The sequence below is a fragment of the Somniosus microcephalus genome, chromosome 2 (assembly GCF_052327205.1).
Source record: "Somniosus microcephalus isolate GS21.2 chromosome 2, FLI_Smic_1.0, whole genome shotgun sequence".
NCBI classification, from domain to species: Eukaryota; Metazoa; Chordata; class Chondrichthyes; order Squaliformes; family Somniosidae; genus Somniosus; species Somniosus microcephalus.
In genome coordinates, this window is record NC_140988.1 from 282,973,676 (window position 1) to 282,991,680 (window position 18,005).

At 45.5% G+C, this 18,005-nt stretch overlaps 1 protein-coding gene across 1 annotated transcript in view; it reads right to left on the minus strand.

The window, feature by feature from the left end:
- Window positions 1-18,005, minus strand: part of LOC147123425 (NAD(P) transhydrogenase, mitochondrial-like) — a 285,712-nt gene that overhangs the window by 193,968 nt on the left and 73,739 nt on the right. The window contains exon 5 of the mRNA XM_085972697.1: window positions 1,508-1,596. Coding sequence (XP_085828823.1) covers window positions 1,508-1,596 — 89 coding nt within the window. The remainder of the gene's footprint in view (window positions 1-1,507; window positions 1,597-18,005) is intronic.

Consider the following 18,005-nt stretch of genomic DNA (forward strand, 5'->3'; position numbering starts at 1 on the left):
CTCCAATGAGTAGAGTCCCAATCTACTCAACCTCTCCTCATATGACCACCCCCTCATCCCCGGGATTAACCGAGTGAACCTTCTTTGTACTGACTCGAGAGCAAGTATGTCTTTTCTTAAGTATGGACACCAAAACTGTACGCAGTATTCCAGGTGCGGTCTCACCAATACCTTGTACAACTGCAGCAATACCTCCCTGTTTTTATATTCCATCCCCCTAGCAATAAAAGCCAACATTCCATTGGCCTTCTTGATCACTTGCTGCACCTGCATACTAACTTTTTGAGTTTCGTGCACCAGGACCCCCAGATCCCTTTGTACTACAGTACTTTCCAGTTTCTTGCCATTAAGATAATAACTTGCTCTATGATTTTTCCTGCCAAAGTGCATAACCTCACACTTTCCAGTATTGTATTCCATCTGCCAAATCTCTGCCCACTTACTTAGCCTGTCTATGTCCCTTTGCAGGTTTTTTATGTCCTCCTCACTCACTACTTTCCGTCCCATCTTTGTATCATCTGCAAACTTTGATATGTTACACTCGGTCCCCTCCTCCAAATCGTTAATATAGATTGTAAAGAGTTGGGGACCCAGCACTGACCCCTGCGGAACACCACTAGTTACTGGTTGCCAATCTGAGAACGAACCATCTATCCCAACTCTCTGCTTTCTGTTAGAGAGCCAATCCTCCACCCGCGCCAGAATATTACCCCCAATCCTGTGATTTTTTATCTTGAGCAATAATCTTTTGTGTGGCACCTTGTCAAATGCCCTTTGGAAGTCTAAATACACTACGTCCGCTGGTTCCCCTTTATCCACCCTGTATGTTACTTCCTCAAAAAACTCAAGCAAATTTGTCAAACATGACTTCCCCTTCATGAAACCATGCTGAGTTTGTCCTATTAAATTATGTTTATCCAAATGTCCCGTTACTGTCTCCTTAATAATGGACTCTAACATTTTACCAACCACAGATGTTAGGCTAACAGGTCTATAGTTTCCAGCCTTCTGCCTTCTACCCTTTTTAAATAAGGGTGCTACATTAGCAGTTTTCCAATCTGCCGGGACCTTTGCTGAGTCGAGTGAGTTTTGGAAAATTATTACCAATGCATCCACAATCCCTACCGCCACTTCCCTCAAGACCCTAGGATGCAAGCCATCAGGTCCAGGGGATTTATCCGCCTTGAGTCCCATTATTTTACCAAGTACCACTTCCTTAGTGATTTTAATCGTATTTAGTTCCTCCCCCCCTAGAGCCCCCTGTTTGTCCAGTGTTGGGATATTCTTAGTGTCCTCTACTGTAAAGACTGATACAAAATAATTGTTCAGTGTTTTTGCCATCTCCATGTTTCCCACCATTAATTTCCCGGTCTCATCCTGGTTAGGCTACTGTTGGAGTATTTATGCAGATACCTGGGCATCCCAATATAGGAAAGGATATAAGAGTAGTTCAAAGGCTGCAGGTAATGAAAAGTATCTCAGTCCTCCCAAGGAAAATTAAAAGTACCTTGTGTCAAATCCTCTCACAATGGCTCCCATTGATTTTGCAGTACCTGCTGCAGAGAGACCAGCAACACCGCCACCGATAATAAGGACCTACAGCAAGGGGAAAAATACAAAGGTCATTGCTACACATTTTTGCTTCAAAAATTTACATTAAATATGTGATAAAAAGAGATTTCTGTCAGTTACAAGTTTTTGAATCTGACACTGACATTCTCAGAAATGAGAGTTAAGCAAAAAAGTGGGAAGAGAGAGATGATTGGAGAGAGCACGCAAGATAAGGGAGAGAGCGAAAGGGGAAGAGAGAAAGGGGGACAGAGAAAGTGGCAGAGAAGGGGGGACAGAGAAAGGAGGGGAGAGAAAGGGGCAGAGAGAGAGAAAGGGGGACAGAGAAAGGGGCAGAGAAGGGGGGACAGAGAAAGGAGGGGAGAGAAAGGGGAAGAGAGAGAGAAAGGGGGACAGAGAAAGGGGCAAAGAGCCAAAGGGGCAGAGACAAAGGGTAGACAGACAGAGGCAGAGAAAGGAGGAGAGAAACAGAGACAGAGGAAGGGAGAGAGAGACGGAACATAAGAACAGGAGTAGGCCATTCAGCCCCTCAAGTCTATTCCACCACTCTATGAGGTCATGGCTGAGCTGTACCTCAACTTCAGCGAGATAAAGGAAGGGAGAGAGAGATAAAGAGATAAGGGGGAGCAAGAAATAAGGGGGGAGCGATAAAGGGGGGGGAGAGAGTGTAAAGGTAGAAGAGAGAGTAAAGGGGAAGAGCAAGAGAGTAAAAGGGAGGGTAAGGGGATAGAGAGAGAGAGATAAATAGATGGGGGAGAGGAAAAAGAGGGAAGCAAGATAAAAGGAAAACATTCGACTCTGATGCCTTTCGTTTTGTTTCAAACTGCCTTAAGATGGCCTTTTATTGTTCCTAAAATTTCTTGGGGACGATTTTCACCGGTTCCTTTATTTTTTTTTTTATTCGTTCATGGGATGTGAGCGTCGCTGGCAAGGCCAGCATTTATTGCCCATCCCTAGTTGCCCTTGAGAAGGTGGTGGTGAGCCGCCTTCTTGAACCGCTGCAGTCCGTGTGGTGAAAGTACTCCCACAGTGCTGTTAGGGAGGGAGTTCCAGGATTTCGACCCAGTGACAATGAAGGATCGGCGATATATTTCCAAGTCAGGATGGTGTGTGATTTGGAGGGGAACTTGCAATTGATGGTGTTCCCATGCGCCTGCTGCCCTTGTCCTTCTAGGTGGTAGAGGTCGCGGGTTTAGGAGGTGCTGCCAAAGAAGCCTTGGCGAGTTGCTGTAGTGCATCTTGTAGATGATACACACTGTAGCCACGGTACACTGGCGGTGGTGAAGGGAGTGAATGTTTAAGGTGGTGGATGGGGTGCCAATCAAGTGAGCTTCTTTGTCCTGGATGGTGTCGAGCTTCTTGAGTGTTGTTGGAGCTGCACTCATCCAGGCAAATGGAGAGTATTCCATCACACTCCTGACTTGTGCCTTGTAGATGGTAGAAAGGCATTGGGGAGTCATGCGGTGAGACACTCGCCGCAGAATACCCAGCCTCTGACCCGCACTTATTGCCACAATATTTATGTGGCTAGTCCAGTTAAGTTTCTGGCCAATGGTGACCCCAGGATGTTGATGGTGGGGGATTCGGCGATGGTAATTTTTCTTTTTATTCGTTCATGCGATGTGGGCGTTGCTGGTAAGGCCAGTGTTATGTATTTTGTGTTCTCCTCCCACCTGTGGTGGCGCTGTCACAGGAGATAAATGGTTGGGTGTTCTCTGTTAAGTTTAGCTCTCTTTGTTCAGAACTTGCCAGAACTTCCTTTCCTTCCAATAAAGCACTTCATGTTTGAATCTCTGAGTTCTGAGTCCTAAATTGTGTCTAGGTAGAAAGGTACCGACACAACAAGTGGCAATGAGGAGCGGATGAATCTGTGTACGTTACGGGTGCAGTGAGTAAACAGAAATTTTAATTTGAAACGTGAGATGGCTACTATATAAGGAAACATCGGTGATTTTGATGAAAATGTGGAGCAATGGAGCGCATATACGGAACGTTTTGACTATTTTGTTTTGGCGAATGCGGTGGCAAATGAAAAGGTCGTGCCTACCTTTTTGAGTGTAATCGGGCCGAAAACATTCAATTTACTTCGCAGCCTCGTGCAGCCAGATAAGCCAGGAACTAAAACATATAAGCAACTAGTGGAAATTCTTGGAGCACATTTTTCACCAAAACCTCTGGTTATTGCTGAGAGATTTAGATTTCACAAACGGAATCAAGAGGAGGGGGAATCAGTGACGATGTTTATTGCTGCTTTAAAAAGGTTATCAGAACACTGCCAGTTCAAGGAGGTGCTGAAGGACACCATTAGAGACAGACTCGTGTGTGGTCTGCAAAATGCAGCCACACAGAAGCGCCTTCTTACTGAGGGCAACCTTACTCTTGAAAAGGCCATTGAAGTTAGTGTCTCCATGGAGATGGCGGAAAAGGAGGCTCACCAGTTGAGTTCAACAGGGAGAGTTCACAAGGTGTCATCTGAGCCTAAAGGTGCGCGGAACGGCACATGTTACCGTTGTGGGAAAACGGGCCATCACGCTAATGACTGCTGGTGTACGGAGCTGGAATGCCGAAATTGTGGCAAAAAGGGTCACATTGAACGCGCCTGTAGAGGTAAAAAAAGAACAGACAGAGCTGGGAAGCATGGAAGCAAAATGTCTGTATTTGGACAAGAGAGGAAAAAGAGTGTTCATTCAGTGCAGTATGATGGAACAAGCAAAACAGAGGGGAGCGACACCTCTGAGGAGGAAGAAGTGCACATACTGACAGTTGCAGGTGATTCAAATGGCTACTGGGTGTCACCACTGGTGGAGGGACAATCAGTGCGGATGGAGGTGGACACAGGCGCGGCTGTGTCCCTTGTTTCAGACACTGTCTACAACAAAATGCTAAAGCATTTTACCCTTCAGCCAACAAACATTGTGCTAAAGACGTATACCGGCGAACCTGTGGCCATGAGAGGCGTCATTGAGGTGATAGTTAAATTGAACGGACAGACTGCAAAACTGCCACTATATGTGGTAAAGGGAAATTACCCATCGCTACTGGGACGTGCGTGGCTAGAGAAAGTCACGCTGGACTGGCCTGCAGTCCGCATGATGTCAAAAGGGGAGTCAGGTCTGACTGCAGTGTTAAACAAACATGCAGAACTCTTCAATGGGGAACTTGGGAGCATGAAAAAGATCAGCGTGAGACTGGACATTAAACCTGACAGCAAGCCGAAGTTTCACAAAGCCCGACCTGTACCCTATGCAATTAGGCCAAAAGTTGAGGCTAACTTGGAGGCCTTAGTCGAGAATGGAGTCCTGGAGCCTGTGAGCGTGAGCAAATGGGCCACACCCATTGTTCCTGTCCTGAAAAAGGATGGATCTGTTCGAATCTGCGGGGATTTTAAAGTGACTATTAACCCGGTGCTGTCTGCGGAGCAATACCCTCTTCCCCTCATTGATGATCTTTTTACGGGCCTGGCCGGAGGGCAAAAGTTCAGCAAAATAGACTTATGCCAGGCTTATCTACAAATGCATGTCGATGACAAATCAAAGGAGCTGCTGACAATTGTGACACACAAGGGGCTATACAGGTACTGCCGCCTTCCGTTTGGAATTACGTCGGCCCCTGCTCTATTCCAAAGGGCAATGGATCAGATTTTGAGTGGACTGCCAGGAGTCCAGTGCTACCTGGACGACATCCTTGTCACTGGGACAAATGAGGAGGATCATCTTCTGAACTTGGATGCGACACTACAACGACTGAAAGAGTACGGACTCAGAGTTCGTAAAGACAAATGTGAATTCTTTCAGTCTTCAGTTGAGTACCTGGGGCATGTGATTGACGCTACTGGCCTGCATAAGGCGCCGTCAAAGATCAAGGCGATCGTGGAGGCCCCAGCACCCCAGAATGTGAGCCAGTTACGTTCATTTCTAGGGCTACTTAACTACTATGGGAAGTTTATTCCAGACTTAGCAACATTGCTGAAGCTGTTACATCAGTTGCTATGTCAAGGCAAAACATGGAAATGGACTGAACTGTGCAACGAAGCTTTCGCCCAAGCAAAGAAAGCATTGCTGAAATCGGAGGTCCTGACACACTTCGACCCAAAGCTACCCGTGCAGCTAGCATGTGATGCATCACCATATGGTGTGGGAGCAGTCATATCCCACATCATGCCTTCGGGTGAAGAGAAACCTATCGCCTTCGCATCACGCACCTTGAACAAGGCCGAGAGTAACTATGCGCAGATCGAGCGCGAGGCCTTGGGAATCGTTTTTGGAATTCGAAAATTTCATCAGTACCTGTTTGGGAGAAGGTTCACACTCCTGACGGACCACCGTCCATTGACTTCAATCTTCGGGCCCCACACCGGAATTCCGTCTCTCGCTGCAAGCAGGATGCAAAGGTGGGCTTTACTGTTGTCAGGACACACATACGACATCAAATATCGCAAATCAGACTTGCACGGCAACGCAGACGGTCTCTCGAGGCTACCCTTGCCTGTTACTCCCCCAGAGCCTCGTCAGATAGACATCTTCTACTTTAGACAAGTGGAGGGAGCACCTGTCACTGCAGTTCAGGTGCGAAGGTACACCCGCAACGATCCAGTCCTGTCTGAGGTAATGGACGATGTCATTCGAGGGAGTGCTATAGGAGATTCTCCTAGTTTGAAACCTTACTTTCAAAAAGAAATGAGCTCTCCATCCAGGCAGGTTGTCTTCTTTGGGGACGCCATGTCATCATTCCGCCACCTCTGAGGGAACCTATACTGCAACAACTTCATACAGGCCACAGTGGGATGGTTCGGATGAAGGAAATGGCAAGAAGCTACTTCTGGTGGCCAGGTCTTGATGGGAATATTGAGGAGAAAGCCAAAACATGTTCCCCATGTCAAAGGGTCCGGAATGTTCCACAGTTGGCAACCCTACACCCCTGGGATTGGCCTGCAGAAGTGTGGCAGTGAGTACATGTGGACTTCGCCGGTCCTTTCGAAGAGAAGATGTTTATGGTGGTTGTAGACGCTCGTAGCAAGTGGCCGGAGGTCGCTGTGATGAGGTCTACCACGGCAGAGAAAACAATTGAGAAACTTGGTGAGATGTTCAGCCGTTATGGCTCACCGGAACAACTCGTAAGTGACAACGGTCCACAATTTGTATCACAGGAGTTTGCAACCTTCCTGCATGTGAATGGTGTCCAACACATCAGGTCTGCGCCCTATCATCCCTCTACTAACGGCCAGGCAGAAAGGTTCGTGCAAACTTTGAAGCACGCCTTGAAGGCATCGCAAGGTCAGGGCTCAATCCACCAACGTCTGAACAGCTTCCTGTTGTCCTACAGGAACGAGCCGCATGCCACAACCAAAACTTCCCCCGCTTCGCTCATGATGAAGAGGCAGTTGCGGACAAGTTTTGACTTACTCAAACCTCCAAGGGCAGAGCAGGTTGTCCATCATCAACAACAAGCTCAAGTTGAAAAGAGAGAGAAAAGAGCCAAGGAGAGACGGTTTCATCCGGGAGAGCACGTCCTAGCTCGAAACTACAACACTGGACCGAAATGGGTTCCTGCTACGGTGATTGCGCAGACGGGCCCTGTGTCCTACACGGTTGAGACTGCTGAGGACATCGTCTGGAGAAGACACACAGATCAACTGTTGCTAGGAGCAGAGACAGCCACAGAGGCTCCAACAGCTGGTTGGCCTGAACTGTTTCCGGATGATACCGCAAACCAGCATCCTTTGCCACAGTGCTCTTCTCCAACACAGGAAGTCAAAGAGACTGTTCCACCTGTGCAAACTCCTGACTTTCGACTGACACAGGCACCTTCTCTATCTAGGCCTGTGTCAATGCCTACTGCTGTGGAAGCCAGCAATGACCACCGGTATCCTGTCGGAGAGCGGCGGCCTCCAAGACGCTTGGATCTGTAGGCTTAGTGATTTACCCACAAGACTGGGGCAGAATAAACCCCAGGGTAAAGTCAGGGTTTGAGGCAGTCTACCTCTACCCTAGGTTCGTTGAGTGCATTGAAAGTAACTTACCTGTTGAGGAATAATGTGGACTTTCCATTTAAGAGGGGAGGAAATGTTGTGTATTTTGTGTTTTCCTCCCACCTGTGGTGGCGCTGTCACAGGAGATAAATGGTTGGGTGTTCTCTGTTAAGTTTAGCTCTCTTTGTTCGGAACTTGCCAGAACTTCCTTTCCTTCCAATAAAGCACTTCATGTTTGAATCTCTGAGTTCTGAGTCCTAAATTGTGTCTAGGTAGAAAGGTACCGACACAACAGCCAGCATTTATTGCCCATCCCTAGTGCTGTTAGAGAGGGTTTAAACTAGCTTGGCAGGGGGATGGGAACCTGACAGTAGATTCAGAAGGGAGAGAAGCAAAGCTGGAAATGGAAGGCAGAAAATTAGTAAGCGAGTTTGGAAGGCAGAGGAAACAAAGGCTAGAAAAGAGACAACAAGGGAGTTTGACAGTGCAAAATGGTATATACTTCAATGCAAGGAGTCTAGGGAATAAAGCAGATGAGCTGAGGGCACAGATAAACACATGGGAGTATGATATTATAGCTATTACTGAAACATGGCTGAAAGAAGGGCAGGAATGGCAGCTCAACATTCCTGGTTACAGGGTTTTAAGACGAGATATAGGGAGTGGTATAAAAAAGGAGGGCGGTCGCAATATTGATTAAAGAAACAATTACAGCTGTGAGGAAGGATGATATCTCAGAAGGATCATCAAACGAGGCCATATGAGTTGAACTGAAAAGGAAAAAAGGGGCGATCACACTGCTGGGAGTGTACTATAGACCCCCAAACAGTCAGAGGGGGATAGAAGAGCAAAAATGGAGGCAAATTTCTGAGACGTGCAAAAATAGGGCAGTAATAGTAGGGGATTTCAACGTCCCTAATATTAACTGGGATAAAATTAGTGTGAAAGGTATAGAGGGAGCAGAATTCTTAAAATGCATTCAGGAGACCTTTTTTAGCCAATATGTAGCAAGCCCAACAAGAGAGGGGGCGGTTCGGGACCTAGTTTTAGGGAATGAAGCTGGGCAGGTGGAAAGGGTATCAGTGGGAGAGCATATTGGTGGCAGTGATCATAATTCAGTTAGATTTAGGGTAGTTATGGAAAAGGACAAGGATAGACCAGGAATAAAAGTTCTCAATTGGGGAAATGCTAATTTTACTAAGCTGAGATGTGATTTATCCAAAGTGGACTAGAGACAGAAACTTAAAGGTAAATCAGTGTCAGAGCAGTGGGAGGCATTCAAGGAGGAGATAGTGAGGGTTCAGAGCAATTATGTTCCCTTAATGAAAAAGGGTGGGACTAACAAATCTAGAGCTCCCTGGATGTCAAGGGGCATACAGGGAAGATTAAAGAAAAAAAGAAAAGCTGATGACAGATACTGAGGACTCAACACTGCAGAAACCCTAGAGGAGTATAGAAAGTGCAGGGGTGAAATTAAAAAAGAAATTAGGAAAGCAAAGAGAGGGCATGAAAAAATATTGGCAAGTAAAATCAAGGAAAACCCAAAGATGTTTTATAAATACATTAAGAGCAGGAGCTTAACTAAAGTAAGAGTAGGGCCTATTAGGGACCATAAAGGTAACCTGTGTGTGGAAGCGGAAGACATGGGAATGGTTCTTAATGAATACTTTGCGTCTGTTTTCACAAAGGAGAGGGACAATGCAGACATTGCAATAAGGGAGGAGTGTGAAATATTAGACGAAATAAACATAGTGAAAGAGGAAGTATTAAGGGTGACGTAAGAAAACTACTAGGCACTTGGTCTGAGTGTTAAACAAAGCTTTAATCAACTGTTTTTCAACATGGAGATCTAGTTGTGTCCTTCACTAGTTCCTGTTACAGAATGTCCTGAGCAAGCTGGGCCCATGCCCGAGTATTTATACTCTACCTGGACAGCGCCACCAGCAGGCCGCCCAGTATTATTTCATAAGTCATTTCCACATGAATGGCAAGATTCATGTCAAAGGGGTTTAGCATTTTTGAAAGTGGATAAATCCCCAGATGAAATGTATCCCAGACTGTTAAGAGAAGTAAGGCAGAGGCTCTGACCATAATTTTCCAATCCTCTCTGGCTACAGGTGTGGTGCCAGAGGACTGTTAATGTGGTACCGTTGTTTAAAAAGGGAGAAAGGGATAAGCCGAGTAATTACAGGCCAGTCAGCCTAACCTTGGTGGTGGGAAAATTATTAGAAAAAATTCAGAAGGGCAGGATAAATCTTCATTTAGAAAGACACGGATTCATCAGGAACAGTCAGCATGGATTTGTTAAGGGAAGGTCGTTTCTGACTAACTTGATTGAATTTTTTGAGGAGGTAACATGGAGGGTCAATGTGGGTAGTGCGTTTGATGTAATCTATATGGATTTTAGCAAGGCTTTTGATAAGGTCCCACATGGCAGACTGATCACGATGGGATCCAAGGCAAAGTGGCAAGTTGGATCTGAAATTGGCTCAGAGGCAGGAAACAAAGGGTAATGGTCGAAGGGTGCTTTTGTGACTGGAAGGCTGTTTCCAGAGGCGTTCCGCAGGGGTCAGAAATGGGTCCTTTGCTTTTTGTGGTATATATCAATGATTTGGACTTGGATGTAGGAAGTATGATTAAGAAGTTTGCAGATGATACAAAAATTGGCCGTGTGGTTGATAATGAAGAAGAAAGTTGTAGACTGCAGGAAGATATCAATGGACTGGTCAGGTGGGCAGAACAGTGGCAAATGGAATTTAATTCAGAGAAGTGTGAGGTAATGTATTTGGGGAGGGCTAACAAGGCAAGGGAATACACAATAAATGGTAGGACACTGAGAAGTGCAGAGGATCAGAGGGACCTTGGAGTGCATGTCCACAGATCCTTGAAGGTAGCAGGCCAGGTAGCTAAGGCGGTTAAGAAGGCACACGGGATACTTGCCTTTATTAGCCGAGGCATAGAATATAAGAGCAAGGAGGTTATGCTTGAACTGTATAAAACACTAGTTAGGCCGCAGCTAGAATACTGCGTGCAGTTCTGGTCACCACATTACAGGAAGGATGTGATTACACTAGAGGGGGTGCAGAGGAGATTTACGAGGATGTTGCCTGGGCTGGGGGAATTTTAGCTTTGAGGAATGATTGGATAGGCTGGGGTTGTTTTCTTTGGAACAGAGGAGGCTGAGGGGAGACCAAATTGAGGTGTATAAAATTATGAGGGGCTTAGATAGAGTGGATAGGAAGGACCTACTTCCCTTAGCAGAGGGGTCAACAACTGGCAGGCATAGATTTAAAGTCATTGGCAGGAGGTTTAGAGGGGATTTGAGGAGAAATGTTTTCACCCAGAGGGTGGTGGGGGTCTGGAACTCACTCTTTGAAAGGGTGGTAGAGGCAGAAACCCACATCACATTTAAAAAGTACTTGGATGTGCACTTGAAGTGCCGTAACCTACAAGGAAACGGACCAAGGGCTGGAAAGTGGGATCAGGCTGGATAGCTCTTTGTCGGCCGGCACCGACAAGATGGGCCAAATGGCCTCATTAGGTGCTGTAAATTTCTATGATTCTAGTTGCCCTTGAGAAGGTGCTGGTGAGCCACCTTCTTGAGTCGCTGCAGTCTATGTGGTGAAGGTACTCCCACAGTGTGGTTAGGGAGAGAGTTCCAGGATTTTGACCCAGCGATGATGAAGGATCGGCGATATACTTCCAAGTCAGGATGTGTGTGACTTGGAGGGGAACTTGGAGGTGGTGGTGTTCTAATGCGCCTGCTGCCCTTGTCCTTCTAGGTGGTAGAGGTCGCAGGTTTGGGAGGTGCTGCCGAAGAAGCCTTGGCGAGTTGCTGCAGTGCATCTTGTAGATGGTACACACTGCAGCCACGGTACGCCGGTGGTGGAGGGAGTGAATGTTTAAGGTGCTGGATGGGGTGGCAGTCAAGCAGGCTGCTTTGTCTTAGATGGTGTTGAGCTTCTTGAGTGTTGTTGGAGCTGCACTCATCCAGGCAAGTGGAGAGTATTCCATCGCACTCCTGACTTATGTCTTGTAGATGGTGGAAAGGCTTTAGGGAGTCGGGAGGTGAGACACTCGCCGCAGAATACCCAGCCTCTCACCTGCTCTTATTGCCACAGTATTTATGTGGCTGGTCCAGTTAAGTTTCTGGTCAATTGTGGCCCCCAGGATATTGATGGTGGGGGATTCAGCAATGGAAATGCCACTGAATGTCAAGGGGAGGTGGTTAGACTCTTGCTTGTTGGAGATAGTTATTGCCTGGCACTTGTGTGGCAGGAATGTTACCTGCCACTTACCAAGCCTGAATGTCATCCAGGTCTTGCTGTATGCGGGCATGGACTGCTTCATTATCTGAGGAGTTTCGAATGGCACTGAACACTGTGCAGTCATCAGTGAACATCCCTACTTCTGACCTTATGATAGAGGGAAAGTTACTGATGAAGCAGTTGAAGATGGTTGGGCCTAGGACACTGCCCTGGGGAACTCCTGCAGCGATGTCCTCAGGCTGTGATGATTGACCTCCAACCACCACAACCAATCTTCCTTTGTGCTAGGTATGACTCCAGCCAGTGGAGAGTTTTCCCCCTGATTCCCATTGTCTTCAGTTTTACTAGGGCTCCTTGATGCCACACTCGGTCAAATGCTGCCTTGTTGTCAAGGGCAGTCACTCTCACCTCACCTCTGGAATTCAGCTCTTTTGTCCATGTTTGGACCAAGGCTGTAATGAGGTCTGGAGCTGAGTGGTCCTGACTGAACCCAAACTGAGCATCGGTGAGCAGGTTATTGGTGAGTAAGTGCCACTTGATAGCACTGTTGACGACATCTTCCATCATTTTGCTGATGATTGAAAGTAAACTGATGGCGCGGTAATTGGCCGGGTTGGACTTGTCCTGCTTTTTGTGGCGAGGACATACCTGGGCAATTTTCCACATTGCCGAATAGATGCCAGTGTTGTAACTGTACTGGAACAGCTTAGCTAGAGGTGCGGCTAGTTCTGGAACACAAGTCTTCAGCACGACAGCCGGGATATTGTCAGGGCCCATAGCCTTTGCTGTATCCAGTGTACTCAGTCATTTCTTGATATCACATGGAGTGAATTGAATTGGATGATGAGATGAGTAATGAGATAAGTACATTTAAAATTTAAAATGGGGATATATTAAATAAACTAATCAAACTCAAAGAGGGTAAAACCCCTGGTCTGGATGAATTGCATCCATGCATTTTAAAAGAATCTTGGGAAGAGATAGCAGAGGCATTACTACACAAATTTAATAATTCATTAGAAAAATGTGTAGTGCCAGACGTCTGGTGGATAGCTAGCGTAATACCTATATTTAAGAAGGGAGATAGAATATGTCCAGCGAATTATAGACCAGTTAGCTTAACATCGGTGGTAGGAAAAATAATGGAATCCCTAATAAATGAGAAAATAGAAGAACATCTAGAAACGAAAAGTATAACAATGAATAATCAGCATGGATTTCAAAAGGGAAAATTTTGCTTGACCAACCTTATTGAATTTTTTGAAGAGGTAACAGAGAAAGTAGACAATGGTAATGCAGTAGATGTAATTTATCTAGATTTTCAAAAAGCCTTCCATAAGGTACCCCATAATAGACTGATGAATAAGGTCAGAGAATGCGGAGTCAGGTGACAAGTAGCAGAATGGATTGCTGGCTGGCTTCAGGACAGAAAGCAGAGAGTATGGGTAAAGGGTAACTATTCACAGTGGCAGAAGGTGGGTAGTGGTGTTCCGCAAGGATCAGTGCTGGGACCACTGCTGGAATCAAAAACACAATTTCTAAATTGGCGGATGATACAAAATTGGGGGGGATAGGAAATACTGAGGAGGACTGTAACAAATTACAGGAGGACATTGATAAACTTGCAGAATGGGCAAATAATGTGCAAATGAAGTTCAACACAGACAAATGTGAGGTATTACATTTTGGTAGGAAGAATAGGGAGGTCACTTATCACTTGGAGGGTGCGAGTCTAGGTTGGGTAGAGGAACAAAGGGATCTCGGAGTACAAATACACAAATTGCTAAAAGTTGCGCCACAGGTTAGCATGTCCATTAATAATGCATACCAAGCACCAGGGTTTAATTCCAGAGGTATAGAATTGAAAAGTAGGGAGGTTATGCTAAACCTGTATTGAATCTTGGTTAGACCACACTTGGAGTACTGCGTGCCGTTCTGGTCGCCATATTACAAAAAGGATACAGAGGCACTGGAGAGGGTGCAGAGAAGGTTTAGCAGAAATGCGGGTATACATATCAGAAAAGGCTGAACAGGCTGGGTCTCTTTTCTCTTGAAAAAAGAAGGCTGAGGGGTGACCTAATAGGGGTCTATAAAATTATGAAAGGTTTTGATAGAGTGGATACAGAGACAATGTTTCCACTTGTGGGGAGGAGCATAACTAGAGGCAATCAATATAAGATAGTCACCAAGAAATCCAATAGGGAACTCAGAAGAAACTTCTTTACCCAAAGAGTGGTGAGAATGTGCAACTCACTACCACAGGGAGTGGTTGAAGCGAATAGTATAAGAACATAAGAAATAGGAGCAGGAGTAGGCCATACGGCCCCTCGGGCCTGCTCCGCCATTCAATAGGATCATGGCTGATCTGAATCTAGACTCACGTCCACTTCCCTGCCCTCTCCTCGTAACCCCTAATCCCCTTATCTGCTAGGAAAATGTCTATCTCCATTTTAAATTTATTTAATGTTGCAGCTTCCACAGTTCTCTGGGGTAGCAAATTCCATAGATTTACTACCCTCTGAGTGAAGAAGTTTCTCCTCATCTTAGTTCTGAAAGGGCAGCCCCTTATTCTAAGATTATGCCCCCTAGTTCTAGTCTCACCCATCAGTGGAAACATCCTCACCGCATCCACCCGATCAAGCCCCCTCACAATCTTATATGTTTCGATAAGATCGCCTCTCATTCTTCTGAACTCCAATGAGTAGAGTCCCAACCTACTCAACCTTTCCTCATACGTCAACCCCCTCATCTCTGGAATCAACCGAGTGAACCTTCTCTGAACCGCCTCGAGAGCAAGTATACCTTTTCTTAAATATGGAAACCAAAACTGCACGCAGTGTTCCAGGTGTGGCCTCACCAATACCCTGTATAACTGCAGCAAGACTTCCCTGTTTTTATACTCCATCTCCCTTGCAATAAAAGCCAAGATTCCATTGGCCTTCCTGATCACCTGCTGCACCTGCATACTAACTTTTTGTGTTTCATGCACCAGGACCCCCAGATCCCTTTGTACTGTAGCACTTTGCAGTTTCTCTCCATTTAGATAATAACTTGCTCTTTGATTTTTCTGCCAAAGTGCATAACCTCACACTTTCCAACATTATATTACATCTGCCAAATCTCTGCCCACTCACTTAGCCTGTCTATGTCCTTTTGCAGGTTTTTTATGTCCTCCTCACTCACTGCTTTCCCTCCCATCTTTGTATCGTCAGCAAACTTGGATATGTTGCACTCGGTCCCTTCCTCCAAATCATTAATATAGATTGTAAAGAGTTGGGGTCCCAGCACTGACCCCTGCGGAACACCACTAGTTACTGATTGCCAGCCCGAGAACGAACCATTTATCCCAACTCTTTGTTTTCTGTTAGATAGCCAATCTTCCATCCATGCCAGTATATTACCCCCAATCCCGTGATTTCTTATCTTGATCAGTAATCTTTTGTGTGGAACCTTGTCAAATGCCTTTTGGAAGTCCAAATACACTACATCCACTGGTTCCCCTTTATCCACCTTGTATGTTACATCCTCAAAGAATTCGAGCAAATTTGTCAAACATGACTTCCCCTTCGTAAAACCATGCTGACTCTGTCCTATTAAATTATGTTTATCCAAATGCTCTGTTACTGTTTCCTTAATAATGGACTCCAACATTTTGCCAACCACAGATGTTAGGCTAACTGGTCTATAGTTTCCAGCTTTTTGTCTACTTCCCTTCTTAAATAAGGGTGTTACATTAGCAGTTTTCCAATCTGCCGGGACCTTTCCTGAGTCCAGGGAGTTCTGGAAAATGATCACCAATGCATCCACAATCCCTACCGCCACTTCTCTCAAGACCCTAGGATGTAGGCCATCAGGTCCGGGGGATTTATCCGCCTTAAGTCCCATTATTTTACTGAGTACCATCTCCTTAGTGATTTTATTCGTGTTTAGCTCCACCCCCCCCCCCCCCCATTGTCCCCTGTTTGTCCAGTGTTGGGATATTTTTAGTGTCCTCTACTGTAAAGACTGATACAAAATATTTGTTCAGCGTCTTTGCCATCTCCATGTTCCCCACCAGTAGTTTCCCGGTCCCATCCTCTAAGGGACCAACGTTCACTTTAGCCACCCTTTTTCTTTTTATATAGCTGTAGAAACTCTTGCTATTTGTTTTTATATTTTTTGCTAGTTTACTTTCATAATCTATCTTCCCTTTCTTAATTAATCTTTTAGTTATTGTTTGCTGGCTATTAAATGCTTCCCAATCTTCTATCCTCCCACTAGATTTGGCTAATTTATATGCCCTTGTTTTCAGTCGAATACTATCCTTTATTACTTTACTAAGCCACGGATGGCTGTCTTTTCTTTTACTCCCTTTTTTCCTCAGTGGAATATATTTATCTTGAAAGATGTGAAATATCTCCTTGAATGTAGACCACTGCTCTTGTACCATCTTACACTTTAATCTGTTTTCCCAGTCCACTTTAGTCAATTCTACTCTCATACCTTCATAGTCTCCTTTATTTAAGCTTAGTACGCTGGTTTGAGATCCAACTCTCTCACCCTCAAACTGAATTTGGAATTCAACCATATTATGGTCACTCATTCCAAGGGGATCCTTTACTAGGACATTTTTTATTAATCCTGTCTCATTACACAGGACCAGATCTAAGATTGCCTGCCCCCTGGTTGGTTCAGTTACATACTGCTCAAGGAACCCGTCCCTAATACACTCTATGAACTCTTCCTCAATGCTGGCATGTCCAATTTGATTAGTCCAGTCAATATGAAAGTTAAAATCCCCCATGATTATAGCTGTTCCCTTATTACAAGCCCCAACTATTTCCTGATTTATACTCCGACCAACAGAGTTGCAACTGTTAGGAGGCCTATAGACTACACCCACTAGTGACTTTTTCCCCTTATTATTCCTTATCTCCACCCAAACTGTTTCACTATCCTGATCCTTTGACCCAATATCATATCTGACTATTGCAGTGATTTCATCGTTGATTAACATAGCAACCCCACCTCCCTTTCCTTCCTGTCTGTCCTTCCTAATTGTCAAATACCCTTGTATGTTTAGTTCCCAGTCATGATTATCTTGCAGCCATGTTTCCGTAATGGCCACCAGATCATACCCATGTGTAGTTATTTGCACTGTTAACTCGTCAATTTTGTTACGAATGCTGCGTGCATTCAGATAAAGAACTTTCAAATATGTTTTAGAGTCATAGAGTTTTACAGCACAGAAAGAGGCCCTTCGGCCCATCGTGTCTGCACCGTCCATCAATCCCTGTCCAGTCTAATCCCATTTTCCAGCATTTGGTCCCTAGCCTTGTATGCAATGGCATTTCAAGTGCTCATCCAAATGCTTCTTGAATGTTATGAGGGTTCCTGCCTCTACCACCCTTTCAGGCAGTGAGTTCCAGATTCCAACCACCCTCTGGGTGAAAAAGTTCCTCCTCAAATCCCCTCTAAACCTCCTGCCCCTTACCTTGAATCTATGCCCCCTTGTTATTGACCCCCCTACTAAGGGGAAAAGTTCCTCTTTATCTACCCTATCTATGCCCCTCATCATTTTGTACACCTCAATCAGGTCCCCCCTCAGCCTTCTTTGCTCCAAGGAAAACAACCCCAGCCTGTTTAGTCTTTCTTCATAGCTGAGGCGCTCCATCCCAGGTAACATCCTGGTGAATCTTCTCTGCACCCTCTCCAAAGCAATCACATCCTTCCTATAGTGAGGCGACCAGAACTGCAAACAGTACTCCAGCTGTGGCCTCACCAGCGTTTTGTACAGCTCCATCATAACCTCCCTGCTCTTATATTCTATGCCTCGGCTAATGAAGGCAAGTATCCCATATGCCTTTTTAACCACCTTGTCTACCTGTTCCGCTGCCTTCAGGGATCTATGTACATGTACACCAAGGTCCCTCTGACCCTCTGTACTTCCTAGGGTCCTACCACTCATTGTGTATTCCCTTGCCTTATTTGTCCGTCCAAAATGCATCACCTCGCACCTTTCAGGGTTAAATTCCATTTGCCACTTTTCCGCCCATCTGACCAACCCGTTTATATCGTCCTGTAGCCTGAGGCTTTCCTCCTCGCAATTTACCACCCCACCAATTTTCGTGTCATCTGCGAACTTACTGATCATACCTTTTACATTCTCATCCAAATCATTAATGTAGATCACAAACAGCAAGGGACCCAGCACCGATCCC